This window comes from Eriocheir sinensis, chromosome 1 (genome assembly GCF_024679095.1).
Source record: "Eriocheir sinensis breed Jianghai 21 chromosome 1, ASM2467909v1, whole genome shotgun sequence".
In the NCBI taxonomy this organism is placed as follows: domain Eukaryota; kingdom Metazoa; phylum Arthropoda; class Malacostraca; order Decapoda; family Varunidae; genus Eriocheir; species Eriocheir sinensis.
Window position 1 is genome coordinate 24,904,948 of NC_066509.1, and position 20,556 is coordinate 24,925,503.

The window sequence follows — 20,556 nt, forward strand, 5'->3', positions numbered from 1 at the left end:
AAACTTGAGGAATGTGGGAAGAGAAGGGACAATTGTTACTGTGGTTGGAGGGAGTGGTGGAGGTGAGAGGAAGGAGAGAGGAAAGAGGGAAGGGAAAGAGGAGAATAAGAGGAAGATGTCAAGCAGGAACACGAGTGGGATTTCAAAGGCAGGTGAAGGGATTAAAATAGCATGTGTCGTGATACAAATTTGCAGTTATGTAATAATATAAATAATAATAATAATGATAATTATATTAATTATAATAATAGTAATAATAATAGTATGATACTAATAATAATCATAATAATAATAATAATAATAATAATAATAATAATAATAATAACAACTATAATAACAATAAAGTTACATGGAAATATATAGTGAGGGAACATTAAATAATAGTAAAATTCGAATGATGACAATAATAATAATAGTAATAATAATAATAATAATAATAATAATAATAATAATAATAATAATAATAATAATAATAACTTTTACAACAATAATAATAATAATAATAATAATAATAATAATAATAATAATAATAATAATAATAATAATAATAATAATAATTATAACAATAACAATAACAATAATATTAATAATGATAAGAAGAAGAAGAAGAAGGAGAATAAAGGAAAGAAAATTAATGAAAACTAAGAAGCAAAATAAAGGAAAATGTTGAAGCAGAAGAACAGAACGAACGAGCAAAAGAAGAAAAGAAACAAAATATGTTAAGGAAAAGCAAGATGAGGAAGAGAAGAAAAAAAAAACGAAAATAATAAGAAAAATACAACCAGAAAGAAGGAAAGACGAAAATGTTAATTGGAACCAGAGAACAATTACCTACTGGAACACCGCCGAGTAATTACTGAACGCTGAACACCTGTGCACGGTAAATTACTCAAGGAACCTCGCGGAACAATACGGAAAGGATCGCTGCGTAATGGAGTGTGTTCTTTATTAATGATTCGGCTCGGTATTTGATATTGCGAGGAGCATATGAAACCATGAACGATGAATTATTCTGTCCTGTGTGGAGCGAGGTATTGATAACTGTAGTGGTAGCAGTAATATTTGTAGTAGGTTAATAAGCAGTAGTAGTAGGTGTAGTAGTAGTAGTAGTGATAGTAGTAGTAGTAGTAGTAGTAGTTGCTTTTGTTTTAATAGTAGTTATAGTTATTGATTTTGTTGTATTTTTTCCAGTAATAGCAGCGGTAATAGCTGTAGCAATAGTAGTGATAGAAGTAGAAATAATAATAATATTAGCAACAGCAGCAGGAATTTAGCCACTACCTATAATCATTATACTTATTATCATTATTATCATTATCATTAATATTATTATTTTTTATATTATTACTAAAGATATTTGCTATCAATGTAATTACATGCACGGAAAGATTGAATTACCATTTTTCTGTGACTTATTGTTTATGCATGAGAGAGAGAGAGAGAGAGAGAGAGAGAGAGAGAGAGAGAGAGAGAGAGAGAGAGAGAGAGAGAGAGAGAGAGAGAGAGAGAGAGAGAGAGAGAGAGAGAGAGAGAGAGAGAGAGAGAGAGAGAGAGAGAGAGAGAGAGAAAGAGAGAGAGAGAGAGAGATTTACATAGATTTACATAGAAAATCAGACCACAGATTCTATGGTCCAGACTTGGTGGTCTGTCTTAAACCTAAGTGATTTTACATTAATCAGAAGACTCCAAAACGTTGCATGTCTACTCTAGTTGATATAATGTTGAAGGAAGTGACGGTCGAGCTTATTTTTGAAGGAGTCAATCGTGTTACACTGGGCCACTGATGGTGAAGCTTATTCCATTCGCACTACAACGTTGGTGAAGAAAAATTTGGTGCAATCTGAATTTATTTGTTCACATCTGAGTTTTACGCCATTGTTCCTCGTGCGCAGACTGTCATCGATCATAAACAATGTTGATCTGCTCTACATTCGTAAACCATTAAGTTTTTAAAACATTCGATCAATTTTCCTCGGAGGCGACGTTTCTCAAGAGAGAACATGTTAGGATAGAAAGCCTTTCTTCGTAGGATTTGCTGCGCGTTGAAGGATCATTTTCGTTGCCCGACGCTGAACACCTTCTAATTCTAGCAATATCCTTTGCATGGTGGGGACCAAACTGTACCGCATATTCCAAGTGGGGTCTGACTAAACTGTTGTAGAGCGGGAGTATTATCTTTATTCTGAATACAAAGGTTTTTTTCTCTTTAATGAAGCCCAACATTCTGTTCGCTTTATTTGCTGCATCGATGCATTGCTGTGAGAATTTGAGGTTTGACGCGATTTTGACCCCCAAGTCTTTGACGCATTGAACGCTTTTGAGTTTAACGCCGCGCATTTCGTATTCGAACTTCTTATTCCTCGTTCCAACTTGAAGGACCTGGCACTTGTCTACGTTAAAGGGCATCTCCCATTCATCCGACTAAGTTGAAATTTTGTGCAAATCCTCTTGGAGGCTTTGCCTGTCTTCGTCAGTGAGAACCGAGTTACCAATCTCCTCTTTGTGTCGTCTGCAAATTTACTAATGCGGTTATTGAGTCCAACATCCACGTCGTTGATGTAATAATGAAGAGCACTGGGCCAAGGACTGAGCCCTGAGGGACGCCAACTAGTGACAGGCGCCCACTCTGGGAAAATCGTCAATCACTACTCTTTGTTGTCTGTTGCTCAACCAATTCGCGATCCATTGGTTTACTTGACCGTCAATACCTATTTGCTTTAATTTGTAAAGTAATTTATGATGCGGACTTTATCAAACGCTTTCTGGAAATCAAGATAGACTACGTCCAGTGATTTGGTTACGTCATAAACAGTGAAGAGGTCGTTATAAAAGGTTAATAGGTTTGATAGGCAGGATCTTTTTTTTCGTAAGCCATGTTGTGAGTCCCCAATAAATGATTGGCTTTCAAGGTAACTCACAATTTTGTCTCTAATTATAATAGACAGAGAGAGAGAGAGAGAGAGAGAGAGAGAGAGAGAGAGAGAGAGAGAGAGAGAGAGAGAGAGAGAGAGAGAGAGAGAGAGAGAGAGAGAGAGAGAGAGCAATTTGTGGAGTGTTTTCTTCCTTACAGTATTATTTGCAAGAAGCTTGGAAAATGTGTCATAATAAACATTTTCTCTCTCTCTCTCTCTCTCTCACACCACTCTGGAATATTAAGACATTCCTGTGTCGAGGACTTTCGTCAAAGCTCATGTAATGTCATCACGACTGTACTTGAGGAACACAGGAACACACACACACACACACACACACACACACACACACACTCAGAGCTGCCGCTGCAAGGCTTCACGAACAAACAGGCGGCGGTTCGAGCCCCGCTCTGGCCGGATTCTCTCTGCTGACTAGGAGTGGCTACTGTCCCCCTTGAGCAAAGGATGGGGCGTGTGGTGTGTGAGGTCCCATGGATACCCAGAGATCGACGATTATGAGCATGCACTTGCTCGTGGGAGGGTACCTGCTGGAAAAGCGAGTCCAGCTTGTGATCAGGCCGTGGTGAATTACAAACACTCACACACACACACACACACACACACACACACACACACACACACACACACACACACACACACACACACACCCAAACGCACACACACACACACACACACACACACACCCAACGCACACACACCCCAAACGCACACACACACACACACACACACACACACACACACACACACACACACACACACTGGCAACACACCAAGATCCCCTATCTACCCATACCTATCTAACTATTTCTATTTCTACTTCCTTTACTCTATTTAGAATTTACTATGATTATTTTCTCTTTCAACTTCATCGCTCTCCTCCCCTCCTCGGCCCCTCTCCCTTCTTCTCCTATCCCTCCGGTTCATCCTTCCTCCCCCTCATTTCCCATTAGCCTTTCAAGGAATTAAATTAATGAACCTAGAACTTAGAGACAGACGCCTCCCTTTCCTCCCCTCTGCCCTTCTCCTCCTCCCTCCCCTCTTTCCCCTCTCCTTCCCTCCTTCCCTCTCCCTCCCTCTCCCCTCTCCTTCCCTCCTTCCTCCTCCCCTCTTCCCCTCTCCCTTCCTTCTTCCCATCTCCTCCCTCTTCCCCCTCTCCTTCCCCTCCCCTCTTCCTCCCTCTTCCCTCTCCCTTCCCCTCTTTCCCCTCTCCCTTCCTTTCCCTCTCCTTCCCTCTTCCCTTCCTCTTCCCTCTTCCCCTCTCCCGACAGAGACGGCTCCCTCTTTCTTCATCTCCCCGCCCTTCCTCCCCTCTTCCTCCTCCTTCCCTCCCTCCCCTTCCCTCTCCCTCCACCTCCCCTCTTCCCTCTCCCCGTCCTCATCCTGCCACCCTACCTCCCTCTTCCTCCTTTTCCCTTGTCCCCTTTCCTCTACTCCTTCTCTCACCTCTCCTCCCCCTCTCACCTTTCCCTCACTCACCTCCACTCACGCCTCCTTTCCTCCCCTCGTTCCCTCATAATTACATCCACTGTCTACACAAGAAGCCGATATGAGGAGGTTAGAGGAAGGAATAGGAGGAGGGTAAAGAGGAGGAGGAGGAAGGGAGGATTGAGTATGTGAAGTTGAGAATGAAGGAAAGTTTAAAGTATGTTTGTATGGGAGGGTGATTGTTGTTGTTCTTGATGGTTGTGGTGGTGGTGGTGGTAATGTTGGTGGGGGACTGTTGGTGGTGGTTGTTGTGGCGCTATTGATGGTGGTGTTCATGTTATTGATGTTTTTGTTGTCGTTATAATGGTAGTTATAATTGTTGATGTTACTGTCCTATTTTATTCTTTCCTTTTCTTCCGCCATACTTCAGCTCAGTATCTTTAACAATTTCCACTTTCTTCTTTTTTGTTTCCATTACTTCCCTTCCCTTGAACCCTTCCGTCCCCATCTTCTTACGTCCTCACCCTCACCACCACGCCGTCATCCCCGCACCTCATCACCATCCTTTTGACATATTTTCATCATCCTTTCTCACTGGCTTTTCTTGCCCCATCTTTTCATTCTATTTCCATCTTCCTTATTTTCTTCACTTTCATCATTCAGCACACTTCTTCACCATCCTCCATCATCAATCTCTCCATCACTATCATTCCTTCCCATTTTCGCCTATTCCTCCTCATCTGGTTTCTCTTTCTGTCTCTTTCCTCATATTTCTCTTTGTCGTTTTTGCAACTGCCTTCCAGTGTGAATCTTTCCTCGTTCATTATATTTTAGGCTGCCTCTTATTTTTCTTCTTAGTCTTCATTTTCTTTTTCTAGTTTATAATCCATCTATCGCCAGTTATCTTCTTCTTATATTTATAAGTTTTACTCTTCTCTACATTTCTATCTGTCCTGTCAACTCGTTAAAACTTCTCGTTAAAAAAACTTTCAGAAATCCAATTAAAAAGTTTCCTAATGAGGTGATGGAGCCCTGTTGCCTCCCTGCCAGGCGAGTGAGTGTGTGTGTGTGTGTGTGTGTGTGTGTGTGTGTGTGTGTGTGTGTGTGTGTGTGATAGACAGAATTGGTTATTACTTAATTCCTTGGCTTCTCAACAAAACTAATAAAACTTTTTCATGGACCCACCCCCCTCTCTCTCTCTCTCTCTCTCTCTCTCTCTCTCTCTCTCTCTCTCTCTCTCTCTCTCTCTCTCTCTCTCTCTCTCTCTCTCTCTCTCTCTCTCTCTCTCTCTCTCTCTCTCTCTCTCTCTCTCTCTCTCTCTCTCTCTCTCTCTCTCCTCTCTCTCTCTCTCTCTCTCTCTCTCTCTCCTCTCTCTCTCTCTCTCTCTCTCTCTCTCTCTCTCTCTCTCTCTCTCTCGGTAGAAACTTGGGAATTCGTTTGACTGACTCGAGTTTCTTTTCACACTTTCTTTCCGTTTTCTCTCTCTTGGGAAGTCGGATTGTTTGGCAGTAAGGCTCGTCACTCACTCACTTCACTTAATTACGGAGGCGCCGGGAGGGAATGGCAGTCCGCCCCGGGTCCGTCAGTCAGTCAGTCAGGCCGTTAGTTGGTCGCGTACCAATTTGTCTGTCACCTAATTAGTCAGTGCAGTCAGCCAATTGATTTCTTTCAACTTGTTGTCTCTCAGTCAGTCGATGAAGTCAGGTCTACTCCGTCGGTAGCTCCAGTTTGTCAGGGCAGTCACTCTCACGAAGTCAGTCATATAGGTCAGGGAAATGTGATTCTCTCGCAGTCAACGATCAGGTGGGTCGGGCAGTCTGTTAGTCCAGTCAGTTCATAGGCCAGTTTACCATCCCATTGAGGGTAGTCAACCACCTCGAATAGTCAGTCAATTGGTCCTTTGGAGGAATCCTTTTAGTTATATGATCAGTCAGTCAGCTATTTCCTTAGCCAGTCAGTAAGTATCTTTCTATCAGTCATCGGATGGATAGTCGGTTAGCCAGTCGTATATTATTTCCCTTTTCCGTTCCTTTTCTCGTTTTCTTTTATCGCTCCAGTGGTATCTTTCATTTATTATTGTATTTGTTTCTTTCCTTCTCCTTTCTTCTCTTTCCTCTTTCTTTTCTTTTCTACACTCATCATCACCATTATCTACTTTCTTCTTCTCCTCTTTCATTCTTTCAATCTGGACTTCATCACTTTTCTTTTTCTCATCTTAGCTCTTCCTCTTCCTTCTTTACTTGGTACTTCATCTTCCGGTTTTAATGTTCCTCCTCCCTCCTCCTCCTCCTCCTCCTCCGTGCACTCAAATACATATAATCCCACACCAATCCATTTTTCCTTCCTTTCACTTTTTTACCATATTTTCCTTCACTTCCAAAATCTTTATCAGCGTCTCTCATCACTTCTTCTTCTATCATAAAGTTTTCTTCCTCATGTTTGCCTCATGAAATTGGGTTTCATTATCCCTCTTCCTCATTTTTTAATCAAAGCTTCCCTTATGCATTTATCTTCCGTTATCCTGTTTACTGTTTATCCACCCTCTCTCCCTTCTGTTCTCTCCTTTTGCATCAAGTTTCTCATTATCCTCCCTTCCCTCCTCCTCCTTCCCTCGCTTTCTTAATTCCCTTCCCTTGTTTAGCCATCCACAATATCAATCCCTCTTTATCTCCTCAGTTTTGCTCATACATTTCTCCTCTCTTTCTTTCATATATCCCTTTTCATCGCCTTTTCCTTTTCCCTGCTCTTTTCCTCTCTCCTTGCTGCCTTCCTTTTTCCCTTCCTTCTTCTTCTTCCTTAACACTCGGTGTTTTATTCTCTTTTAATATCTGTCGCATTCTCTTTGTCTATTTTGGGTATATATATATATATATATATATATATATATATATATATATATATATATATATATATATATATATATATATATATATATATATATATATATATATATATATATATATATATATATATATATATATATATATATATATATATATATACATATACTCTCTATTCATCTGTCTCATATCCCTATTCCATTTCCGTCTATTATCTCTCCTTTCTTTCATATTCCCTCAATTTTTTTTTCCTCCTTCCTTTTTCTTCTTTTTTCTTCCTTTCTTTCCTTCCTTTCTCTCCTCCTTTTTCCTTCCTTTCTTCTTTTTCCTCCATTCTTTCCTTCCTAAATATTTCCTTCACTTCGCCCTTTCACTCCCTCCTTCTTTTCTCCTTCTTTCTTTCTTTCATTCGTTTTCTTTTTCATGCCTCCTTATATTTTCCTTCTTTCCATCTTCCCACTTTTCTTTTTTCTTCTTCCTCGTTCCTCTCTCCTCCTAATGCTCCCTCTCCCTGTCCCACTTGTTATTTTGCATAACCAGCCTTAATTACTTTACCTAACATTACCTGTTTCTTGTTCTACTAACTGTTGAAGGAAGGGATAAGCTGGAGTCCCTTGGGGTGTGTGTGTGTGTGTGTGTGTGTGTGTGTGTGTGTGTGTGTGTGTGTGTGTGTGTGTGTTTTGTGTAATTTCTTTCTTCTGCTTCTTTCGGAGTTTTTTTTTTGTTTGTTTTTGTGTTCTTTTTAGCTTTACCTGTCATTTCTTCCTCGCATCATTTGTTCTTTTCATGTATTGCCTGTCTGTATTGTTCTTTGTTCCTCTTATGTTTACTTCATTTTGCTCTCATTCCACTTTTTCATAATTATTTTTCGTTTTCTGAAATACTTTTTTTCGTTAGATTTTTTGACATTTTCTCGATGCTATTTTTCTCTCTTTTACCTTCATAACTCAACGTTTTTTTTTGTTTGTCTTTTCATTACCCTATTTTTCAGTTTGACTTTGTATTTGATATTTATCTTATTTTTTTAATTACATTGTTTTTTTTCTATGTCATTTTCCTGTTACTTGTTTTTGTGTTTTTAGGGAGGAGTGAAGAGGAGGAGGAGGAGGAGAAGAGGGAGGAGGAGGTGGAGGAGGAAGTGGAGGAGAAGGGAGAGGAGGAGGGGGAGGAAGAGGAGGAGGAGGAGGAGGAAGAGGAGGAGGAGGAGGAGGTGGAGGAGAAGGAGGAGGGTGGAGGAAAGGAGGAGAGGGAGAGGAGGAGGGAGGAGGAGGAGGAGGAGGAGGAGGAGGAGGAGGGAGAGGAGGGAGGTGAGGGAGGGAAGTCTGTAAGCGATAACATGAGAGGTGAGGAAATGAGAAAAAGAAGATATGTTGGAACCACATTAATTAGCACACAAACTTAACGAGGTTTCTTCTTCTTCTTCTTCCCTCATGAATAAAACATATCAAGAGAGAGAGAGAGAGAGGAGAGAGAGAGAGAGAGAGAGAGAGAGAGAGAGAGAGAGGAGAGAGAGAGAGGAGAGAGAGAGAGAGAGAGAGAGAGAGAGAGAGAGAGGAGAGAGAGAGAGAGAGAGAGAGAGAGAGAGAGAGAGAGAATCTTTTCCATATATTGTACTTTGAAATTCCTTTTTATAAAAGTTTAATTTTTAGTAGGGAAGCAAGAAAATTGTTATCCTCGATACACCCTTTTTGCTAGTAGCAGCTTGATGCTCACCTCTCCTGCTCTGCTCTCTTTTCTATCTACATCTATCCATTTATCTATCGAAAGCACATACAAACAAACATACAGGCAACATAAACAAAATGAGATAAACACAAAGAGAGAGAGGAGAGAGAGAGAGAGAGAGAGAGAGAGAGAGAGAGAGAGAGAGGAGAGAGAGAGAGAGAGAGAGAGAGAGAGAGAGAGAGAGAGAGAGAGAGAGAGAGAGAGAGAGAGAGAGAGAGAGAGGTGAGAGAAAAAGACATACACTTACATGAAGCACAAACAAGTGTTTACACCTACAAAGTAGCTTCCCTTGAGGTGTTGCTGTCTTGCCTATTGGTGGAGGAGGAGGAGGAGGAGGAGGGGAGGAGGTAAAAGGCTTTTGAGAAGGAGACGTTTTGTTTATCATTCTCTCTGTTTCTCTCTCAACCGAAGAGGAGGGTAGAAAGAGAAAAAGTGTTAATCATGAGTAGAAAGAGGAGGGGAGAATGAGAAGGAAGAGGAAAAAAAGGTCTCTGGAAGAATATAGAAAGAGCAGTGGTTGTCAGGTGAGGAAGATAAAGAAGACGAAGCAGGAGGAGGAGGGAGAGAGGAAGGAAATATGGAGGAGGAAAATGTGATACAGTGAGTAAGGAAAAAGCAAGGAAAACGATTTGAATAAAAGAAAGAAATGACAATGAAGAATATACGAAGATAATAAAGGAAGGAAAAAGAAAATCTATCAAGGAAAAAAAAGAAAGGAAAGGGAGAAAAGTCAGATATTAGTGAAGAGGTAGAAAAAATGTGGAGGAGGCAGAAGTGGAATAAATGAGCAGGAGAGGATGATGAGGTGGAGGAAAAATAACACAATAAGAGAGAAAGGAAAAAATCGTAAAGACTTTTGAAGGAAATGGGAAAGGAAAATAAATAAATATGAAAGTAACATCAATAGAATCTATAATTTTCAGTGTAATAAAAAATCATGCAAAAGTAATAATTGTAATAATGATGATAATAGTAATTGTGGATAAAAATGTAAAAACAGATAGTACTGAATAACCTTTTATTTTTCTTTATTCTCTCTCTTTTCATCTTTTATTTTTTATTTTTCAGTAACGAAGTTTGATTTCATGAGGCTTACTGTTCTTCCTTCATTTTTTTTATTTCTTTTATTGCTAGTTACATATTTTATTCATTGTTGTTCTCTTTGTTTTCATATATTTATTAGTTTCTTCTTTTGTATTTCACTTAAAACTGTCTTTGCTCTTAGGCTTCTTTTCTTTTCTTATTATCATCCTCCTCGTCTTCCCTTTCTTCTTCCTCCTCTCAGCACTCTCCTCCTTTTCTCCACTTTTATATTTTCTCCTTCACACTCTCCCATAATCGTTTCTCCAAGTCCCTCAAATTTTCATTTCTTCCCTTTCATTTCTTTCCTCTCCCCAATTCACAATCTGGTTCTCATTTTCTACGTCTCTCTTTGTTACACAAACATGATTACACAAGGTGGTACATGAATTGGCATCATACAACTAGGTAAAGTTACCAAGGTTCCGAATAACTATCTGTAGTTGTCTTACATATATAATGGACAGTACAGTGATAAAGTTAGTGGTGTACGATTAGACAATAAACCAGGGTGTTCACTTCTTTGTTAAAAAAGTGTGGGAGTGGAGTGGATGTGGATGTCAGTGTGTTCTTGTCATAAGCAGTTCCAGAGTCTAGTATATCGAAGGCACGAATGAGCGTGGAGGAAGGTCTCTGTTCTGGCGAAGGGCACGTGTAAGAGCTGGTGTCCCTCGACAGAGCGACCCTGGTGGCATGGGGTGTGGTGTGTTTGCCCACTGTTGCTTTGCGGAGGTGCGGAGCAGCCTGCATGTGTAATTTTGTAGATGGTACACAGGCCAGCCACGTCTCGCCTCTGCTGAAGAGGGATGTAGTGGGAGGGTTCTGCTGCTGGTTTGGAGCGGCCCTTTGAGAGATGAGCTGTTGAGCGCGGTTCTTGTACGCTTTGTCGAGAAGACCTTAGGTGATGATGGAGGGGCAGAGTGACCATGTCAGTGGGCGTATTCCATGAGGGAGCGAACCTGGGCAGCATAAAGGTTCGACACTCCTTCAGGCATCAAGGGAGGTGGGATATGAACGCCTGACAGTTCAGCTGTCCTGCTGCCTTGGAAGCAGTCTTCCTGACGTGGCTGGTGAAAAGGACAGGCTGTTGTTCGTCCTCCAACGCCGAGGACAGTGTTGACTGGCTTGCAAGGCAGCACCTTCCCTTGTAGGACTATGTGGGGAGTGGGGAATGTATTAGGGGGCAAGCGTCGCAGCTTGAGACCAGCATGACCTGTGTCTTGTCACATCCGTGTGTGTGCCAGGTCAACCTGCCAACGATGTCCCTTTAATAATGAGATTTGGGTCTATGGGACCTGGTTGACCCGCTGAGGCGACATGATGGTTGCTAATAAAGATCTGTACCGTCGCAAGGGAATGTGAGGGTACAGTCATCAGTGTAGGCGTTTGCTTCAGGTATGAAGTGGAGAAGATCATTAAAATACACATTCCACAAAAGTGGTCCAAGGACACTACCCTGTGGGACGCCAGCATTAATAGGATACTCCCCCGAGGTTTGACCGTTCACTGCTACACTGAGCGATCTGTCCTCGAGGTAGTCGTGAAGGAGATGGAGGAGCCTGCCACTAAAACCCACACTCTGGAGTTTGGAGATGAGTCCGGAGTGCCACACTCTATCAAACTCTCCCGCGATGTCCAGGGCGATGACGAAAGTGTCGCGTCCTCTGTCGAGGTTATGCTGCCAAGCAGAGGACATGCTGAGGAGGATGTCGTTGGCAGACCTGTTGGAGCGGAAGCCATACTGTCTGTCGCTGGGAATGTGGTGTGTACTGAAGAAGCCTGAGATCCTCTTGGCAAGAATAGATTCAAAGGTTTTGCCAAGGACGGACAGGAGAGAGATTGGCCTTAAGTTATGAGGATCTGTCTTCTTTCCTTTTTTTGTGTATGGCTGCCACGTTAGCAACTTTCCAGAGGGAAGGCCACTTGCTGGTGTTAAGGCAGCTCTGAAAAATGGTGGTGATGGGGCCTGCAAGCTGGGCTGCGCAGTGCTTGAGGATGTGTGGAGATATCCCATCTGGTCCAAGGGCCTTCTTGGTGTCGACCTTGAGCAATTGTTGCTTGAGATCCTCAGTGGTAATAGTGATGAATTGGAGACAGGCGGTGTTGAGTTGATCCATGGCAGGTGGGTGACGTTCAGGGTCAGGGACAGTCATCTTCCCTGAGAAGTATGCTGCCAATACCTCTGCCTTGTCATTGCTTTTGGTGGCTACCGAGCCGTCCGCCCTGTCTAATGGAGGAATGTGGTCTTCAGGAGCGAGGCCTTGTTGGTCCTTGAGGGCAGTCCACCAAGCCTTGCTTCCCACAGAGCGGCCAGAGAGTCGTGACTTCAAGTCGTCCAGCCATCGTTGTTGAGCCAAACGCTGCACACTTCGCATGTTGGCACACTCTTCTTTGTGGAGCAGCTTGTTTATATAGGTTGGATGTTCTTTAAAGCGTCTCCATGCCCTGCTCTTAGCGTCGGCAGCCATCCTACACTTGTACCCAAACCAAGGCTGGTCACGAGGCTTGACCTTGAAGGTATGGTTAGGGACGTCAGTGTTCTGAAGGGAAAGAACAGTACTTGTGAAAGTGCTGACCTGTTCGTCCACGTCACCTGTGAGGATGGTATGCTAGGGAGTGCAACACAGGGCTTCCTGAAGTCCCTCCCAGTTGGCTCTGCCCCAGAGCCAGTTAGTATGTATCGTAGGGGCGTCCCTCAGTGCGGCGACTTGAATCGTGCTGAGGACAGCCAGGTGGTCTGAGGATCCCACGGCACCAAGGGGACGACAGGTGACAATATCCTCTGGCAGATCACTAATAACAGGATCCAGGGAAGAGCCAGAGTTGTGGGTGGGAAAATTGACATGGTTTGTAAGGCCATGTACAGTGAGGAGATCGTCAAACACTCTAGCAACCAAGTGTTGATTTAGGTCGCCAACGATGAGGATGTGGCTGCAGGAGTGTTGCTGCATAATCTGGTCAAGATTAGTGTGTAGGAAGTGTATGGGCTCACCTCCTTGCCACTGAGGGCGATAACACACGCACAGTAGGATGGAGCCATGTTGTTGTGTCCATATCTTGAAAAACATCATCTCAAGGTGGATAGGGAGAGCTACATCAAGAGGTTGGACTGACAAGTTCTTGTTAAAACAGACAGCGACACCACCGAAGGTCCCGCGTGATCTGTCCCTTCTGTGCCAACTTGTGTATCCCTGAATCTGACCATAGTTGCTTGGGATGGTCTCATTCAGAAATGTTTCCACTCTTGCCACTATGTCAGGCGTGTGAGGAATTACAAAGGAGTGCATGAGGTCTCCGATATTTGTTTGGAGCCCTCTGACATTGTCAGAAACAATAGAGAGGTAATCTTGATTAATGTTGCCCATGACTCCACACACCGGGAGGAAGGTTGAGTGGTGGCCCTGGCTGAGGCAGGAGTGGTTGTTGTGTGGTGGCTGGCGGTCCTTGGTGCGATCTACAATTATGCCCCAAGCTCACAGCTTGAGTTGGTGGAGAGAGGGAGGCTGGAGCAAGAAGACGAGTCAGAGACTGTACGAGATTGGCGTTGTTCAGAGCCTGTTCAGTCGTGATCTTGTGGAGAAACTGCTCCTGTCTCTCAACTGCGAGGCGAGTGTGGCACTCCTGAGTAGTGTGACGAGGACGCTGGCAGTAGTCACACCACTTGTTTCTCTCTCTCTCTCTCTCTCTCTCTCTCTCTCTCTCAGTCGATCTTATCCTCATTTTTCCTCTCCTCCTCTCTTTATGGTCCTCTCTCTCTCTCTCTCTCCTCCTCTCCTTTTCCTGTCTTCCCCACCGTGTTACCTACCCATGTACTCCACCACTTCCTGTCCTCTTCCTGCCCTGTTTCTATTTTCTTCCTTTCTTCATTTATTTTTTCACTCTCCTCTCTCCCTCCCCTTCCCCAGGCCCCATGCTCCCTCCTCCTTCTCTTCCTTCCTCTTTTTACTATCTCTCCTCCTCCCTCCCCTCAACACCATTCCTCAGGTGCCAGGCTCCGCCCTTATTTTGCCGAAGCCCTGTCTTTGTGAAATGGAGAACGTTAAACGAGTGTAAAAAGCGGGTTGCGAGCGTGTGTCACAGGGAGAGAGAGGGAGAGAAAGAGGGAGAGAGAGAGAAGGAGAGAGAGAGAGAGAGGGAGAGAGAAAGGGAGAGAGAATGGGAGAGAGAGGGAGTGAGAGGGAGTGAGACAGAGTGAGACAGAGTGAGACAGAGAGTGAGACAGAGAGAGAGACAGAGAGAGAGACAGAGAGAGGCAGAGAGAGAGAGAGGCAGAGAGAGAGAGAGAGAGAGAGGCAGAGAGAGAGAGAGAGAGAGAGAGAGAGAGAGAGAGAGAGAGAGAGAGAGAGAGAGAGAGAGAGAGAGAGAGAGAGAGAGAGAGAGGGAGTCTGAAGCCACACTCGAAGAAAGGAATGAAGCAGATCCACCTGAGCCTCGCTGACAGAGGGCGTTACTGAACACCGCTGCCGCAAGTCACGAGTCTTTGTTACTGTTCTACACTCTGCATAAATATCCCATATATAAACTCGGCATTGCATCTCTTCTTACTTGTTTTTTTTCTATAATTATGTAAAAAACAAGGAACCCCTACGTGTGTGTGTGTGTGTGTGTGTGTGTGTGTGTGTGTGTGTGTAACCCATGGGCAGCAGGAAAGCAGTGATCACGTGATCATTGAGACCAGCAGCTGCTGTTGTTTGTTCTTCCTTTGTATTCCCTTGTGATTGACAGCCAGCCAATCAGCACGTGTTTCCAGGCCTCGTGGAGGGTGGGGGGGGTACTCTACAGGGAGATCCAAAACACTGTGACGTGCCTCTTTCCTCCTCAGATTTTCTCACACCATGTTAGGAAAAGGAAAGGCGTAGCCAGAGGAACACACCTTTAATTAGACATATGACCGGCCTTTACTCATGTGTTTGTGAGAGAGCCAGACAGAGAGAGAGGAGAGACTGAGAGCAGTAGTAATCCCCGTACATGATCGCAATAATCACACACACAATCACCTAATCCCAAACTCCGGAGCACCCTGTAACACATCTTCCCGCTCTCCTGCCTTGCCCCTTCCTTCCTGTCTCAATCCCTATCCCGCCTCACTTCCGCAGTTGAGGTCTCCGTCATGCCGGTTGGTTGCGCGTACAGTGTGGCGGTGGTGCGTTACGTGTGTGTGTTCCTGCCGTGGCTGTTGCTGACCTGTGCCTCGCTAGGAGATGAGGAGTGAGGCTGGGAGAAGGGTGTGTAGGGAGAGGCTGGGATGTCTAGGGGAAGGGAGGACTTGGGGATGGAGAGGAAGGAGGAGGGATGCAGAGGGAAGGGGGAGGTGAGGCAGTTGAAGATAAGGTGAGGGAGGGGATGGTGTTGGCGGGGAAGTGCAAAGGAAGGGTTAGGGGAGAGGAGGATGGAGAGAAGGAGGAATTCTGGGATTGGAGAGAGAGGGAAGGAGGAAGAGAGAGGTAGGGGAATGCAGAATGGAGAGTGAAGGAATGGAGGGAAGGAGAGGGAAGGGAGGAGAGAGAAGGGAGGAGAGAGAGAGAGAGAGAGAGAGAGAGAGAGAGAGAGAGAGAGAGAGAGAGAGAGAGAGAGAGAGAGAGAGAGAGAGAGAGAGAGAGCGAGATAGAGAGAGAGAGAGAGAGAGATGAAGGGAAGGGAGGAATATGATTGATGGCAAGGGAATGGAAGGATGGAGATCGAGTGGTAGGGAGGAAGAGAAAGGGAGAGGATAGGGAGGGATGTATATAAGGAGGGAATGGAGAAGAGAGAGAGGAAGAGCGAAGGGAATGAGGGAGAGAGGGAACGAAATGAGGGATGGAGAGGAATGAAGGAAGGGAACATGAAAATGAGGGATGGAAGGAATGAAGGGAAGGAAAGATGTAGGGATGAACAGAAAGAATGGGAGAAATGGAGAGGGGAAAGGAAAGGGAAAGGAGGAGGCAGTGTGTAGCAGATGCCGACACGAGGCAGTCATTCCTTTCCTCTTAGTGTTGTTCCACTCTTTGGTTTTCCTTCTCGTGTGTTCAATTATAAGTTGCTTTTCCTCCTCCTTTCCTTCCCTCATATCGCCGTTGGTTCTTTCTCCTTTCCTTAACTGTGATGTTTTTCTCCTCCGTGTGGCACAGTTGTTGTTGTATCTTTCTTGTTTTTGTTTCCTTTGTTATATATTTGGGCTTGCTTTGGTTCCTTTTCTTAAAATTATCTTTTCTTTTCCTTGTCTCAACCTGTATTTTCCAGTATGCTGTTATTTGTATTATTTGTATGCTTGGAAGCAGGAGGAAGAGGACAGAGAGAGAGGAGAGAGAGAGAGAAAAGAGAGAGAGAGAGAGAGAGAGAGAGAGAGAGAGAGAGAGAGAGAGAGAGAGAGAGAGAGAGAGAGAGAGAGAGAGAGAGATGAGAGAGAGAGAGAGAGAGAGAGAGAGAGGAGAAGCAGGAGGGGGAAGAGAGAGAGAGAGAGAGAGAGAGAGAGAATCTGAAGGGGGTGAGGAGGTGTAATCTCTGCCTGTCTATTAGTGATGAATGGTGTGGGCGGTGGTGAGGCAGTGTGGGGAGGGGTCAGTGGGTGGGTGAAGGAAGGGAGAGAAAAAGATAAGGAAGGGAAGGAGAAAAAAGGAGGAATTTATGGAGGAAAATGACTACTCCGAAAGAATAAGAGGGAGGAATGGAAGGAAGAAGGAAAGGGAAGGAAAGAGGGAAGAGGAAGGAAGGGAAGAAGTGGAGGGAGGAGAGGAGAGAAAAGGAAGAGGAAGGAAGAGAAGGCAGGAAGTTATGGAGAGAAATATTTTGCTCGAAATAGCCATAAGAGAGGGAGAAAAGGGACGTAGTTTGAGGATTGAACTGAAGGATGGAGGGGTGGAGTGGTAGGGGAGGAGGATGGCAAATCAAGGGAGGAAGTAATGAAGTAGGAAAAAGAGGAAGTGGAGGAAATAGAGCAAGGAAAAAGAAGATAAACAAATATGAGAAAATAAAAGAATAAAGGGACAGTGATCAGTGGGCTTTTCTTCATTATTATTATTATTTTATCCCTTCAGGCTGCTTCCTGTACTGTAAAAAAAAGGAGACGAGGGAAAGTTGAAGGATGGAAGAAAAAATGTTGGGGAGTAATTGGGAAGAGAGGATGAGAGAGATCAAGGCTAGGAAGGATAGCTTAGGAGGGGATAATAAAAGGAGGGAAGATGACAAGGAAAGAGGGAACAGAATAAGGAAGACACTGAAGGAATGCAGGAAGTGTTTGGGGGACGAGAGGAGGAGAGAGCACAGAGTGAGTTATTGATGGAGAAGGGAGGAATGGAAGAGGAAGAGGAAAGGTTGAGGGAAGAAGAAAAGAAGGAGGAGGTAAGGAAATGGTTAAGGGAAGAGACAGATAGAGGATTTAAGGGGAGAAGAGAGGACAGTAAAAGGAGGAGGAGGAGGAGGAGGAGATGGGTGAACTGGAGAGAGCCGATAGCAGGAGATTATTGCCACTCACACACACACACACACACACACACACACACACACAGAGAGAGAGAGAGAGAGAGAGAGAGAGAGAGAGAGAGAGAGAGAGAGAGAGAGAGAGAGAGAGAGAGAGAGAGAGAGAGAGAGAGAGAGAGAGAGAGCATACACAGGACTGATTCCATATTGAGTTGCACAAAAATAATAAGAGTGTTATTCTTTTGTTGTGGGTCGCGATGCGCTGGCGGTGAATAAATGGATGATAAAAGAAAAAACAAATAATGCCGCGGAGGACAAAGCAGAATGAAAATCGATGGCAATTTTAACTGAGTCGTTTCTTGTTTCATTCCTTTTATATTTAATTTTCCAATTTTATCCGTTCATTATCACTTTCATTATTATTTCTTCCTTTTTCTTCCTTCATCTTCGAGGTCATTAACATTATTGCGATCTGAGATGCAGTTGACAGAATACAAATAAATATATAAGTTAATTAATAGATGAATATATAAGCCAAGTAAAGAGTACACGAACACAAACAAACGCTAAATTAAAATAAACCAAAAGTATATGAATAAATAATGAACAGGCATATATATTGCTTGATTACTTGATTACCTCTCTCTCTCTCTCTCTCTCTCTCTCTACACACACACTATATTTAAAAAAATTTGGTATAAATATCCACACTTTTTCCTTTTTTCATATAAATGATTATAGACAACACGTTCATGTATTATTCAATGGAGCATAAATTAAGTGGAATTATATTTAACGAAATTCCATGAAAAAATGTAGGTTTGATTTATTTACGGATTCTCTCTGAACGCCACTTCATTTGACTCAACATGTAATAAGGACAATTTGTTTATTGTATATGATATATGTATGGAGAAAGCGTGTGTATTTCTAATTTTCAGGCAGATAAAAAACGTGTCATGTAAGAGTTAAATACCAGAAGATCGCTAAAAAATGTGTGTGTGACCATGTGTGTGGCAGCAATGTGTGTGTGTGTTCAATGCTGCCTTAAATGAAAATTGTTTTCACATAATCTCCATTATGTGAATCAATTAATACTTACGAACACATCAAAATTATTCACACTTCTTTAAATATTTGTCGTCATCTCTCTATTGCACTCCCCCACTCGTCATCAAACAAAATAGTTTCACCTTTAGTACATCATTACATGTTTTCATGTCTCTCTGGCCTGAATCTTCAGAAGGCTTATGCGACCTGATGGAGTACCTCCTATTGTCCTTTTTAAATAACTGTGCTTCTGTGCTGACATACCCTGCCTGGTCGTCAAACTCTTTTGCCTTTGCCTGTCCAACATCTACCTTTCCTTCTTGCTGGAAGTATGCCTTCATACAGCTCATGCCTAAGAAGGGTGACCTGTTCCAATCTCCTCAAATTGTCCTATATCTACTTTACTTTCTATATTCTATCTAAAGCATTTGAATCAATCCTTAACCGGAAGATTCAAAAGCACTTTTCCACTCTTGACCTTCCTATTTGATCGCCATGTATGAGTTCCGCAAGGGGCGTTCTACTGGTGATCTCTTGCTTCTAACTGATTCATGGTCATCCTCTCTTAGCCGTTTCGAATTGAAACCTTTGTTAATGCGTTGGACATATCAAAAGCCTTTGGTAGGGTCTTACGGCACAAATACTTTGCTTTCCAAACTATCCTCCAACGGTTTGTCCATCCTCTTCTGTACCTTATCTCCAGTTCTCTCTGACCGTTCTATTTATGTTGTGGTAGACGGCCACTGTTCTCCTAAACCTATTAATGTGTAATTGTTCCTGAGGGTTCTGGGTCCTATCTCCCACTCTCTGTTGTTCATATTGATGATATTTCCAAACGAACTGTCCTTCCATCCATTCTTTATCAGACGACTCTACTCTGTGGCCATTCTCAACTTTTATTGTAGAAGACCCAAACCCAACAGGAATTGCCAGTGATTCTAGGCTGGGAGGCAGCAGAACGCCTAGCCTCAGACCTTACTATTATTTCCGATTGGGGCAAGAGGAACTTGGTGTCCCATCAACGCACTCAAAACACAGTTTTCAGACCTTTCCACTCATCGACACAATCTTCCAAACAAACTTTCCCTATTCTTTGACAACACTCAGCTATCACCTTCTTCAACACTAAAACATCCTCCGGTCTATCCTTAACTCAAAATCTCAACTGGAAACTTCTACATGTCCTTCTCTTGCTAAATCAGCTTCCCTCGAGGCTGGGCGTTCTGTACTGTCTCCACTAGTTCTCCTCCTCTGCACAGTTTGCAGAAAATCCATTTACAGGGTTGTCCGCCCTCAGTATGGAGTATGCATCTCACGGTGGGGAGGGCTTCCACTACAGCTCTTCGACCCAGAGTGGAGTCTCCAGGCTCTGTTTCATCAGCTTTCCTCCTCTTACTGATAGTCTTTTTACCTCTTAAATTTCGCCGCCATGTTGCTCTTTCTATCTTCTATCGATGTTTTCATGTTGGCTGCTCTTCTGAACTTCCTAACAGCACTGTTCTCCTCCCAAGGCGGCCTCACACACACGACTTTCTATTAATGCTCAACCCTTTACTGTCCAAATCCAGCACCAACAAGAGTTAACCAGCATCTTCACTCTCACTCACATCTCCCTCACGCTGGTAAACCCTGAAAAAATCTTCCTTCATCTGTATTTCCTCCTGCCTACGACTTGAACTCTTTCAGAGAGGAGGGTATCAGGACACCTCTCTTCCCAGAAATTGACCTATCTCACATTACTCCTCTAACTCTTTTTAGGAGCAGTGGAGTGGCGGGCCTTTTTTAACATTTGTTATCCTTTTTATGCCCCTGAACATGACTCCCTCTGCTGTAAAGAAAAAAAAAAGGCGCTGTATAAACACCAACACAATCAACTTCTTTTTGTTCTCTCTATGACATTCCCAGTTCATATATCTTAAATCTCTTTATGTACACATCTTAACATGCTGCTTACTTTTTATATATTCTTACATGTCACAACAATTATCTCTCACTGTTATTAGTTTATTCACTTCTTCCAATCACTTGTTGCTCATCCCTTGATGGCTTTGTCACTCCCTCAAACACTCTCTCCAGGGTCATTCTTTTTTTTCCTTTAATACTCCTTT

General features: G+C 43.3%; 1 protein-coding gene across 1 annotated transcript in view; it reads right to left on the reverse strand.

Moving 5' to 3' along the window:
• Positions 1-12,612: 12,612 nt before the first annotated feature.
• LOC127006703 (uncharacterized) overlaps positions 12,613-20,556 on the reverse strand; it is a 56,723-nt gene continuing 48,779 nt past the window's right edge. The window contains exons 3-4 of the mRNA XM_050877257.1: positions 13,481-13,602; positions 12,613-13,005 (exon numbers count right to left, since the gene is read on the reverse strand). Coding sequence (XP_050733214.1) covers positions 12,613-13,005; positions 13,481-13,602 — 515 coding nt within the window. The remainder of the gene's footprint in view (positions 13,006-13,480; positions 13,603-20,556) is intronic.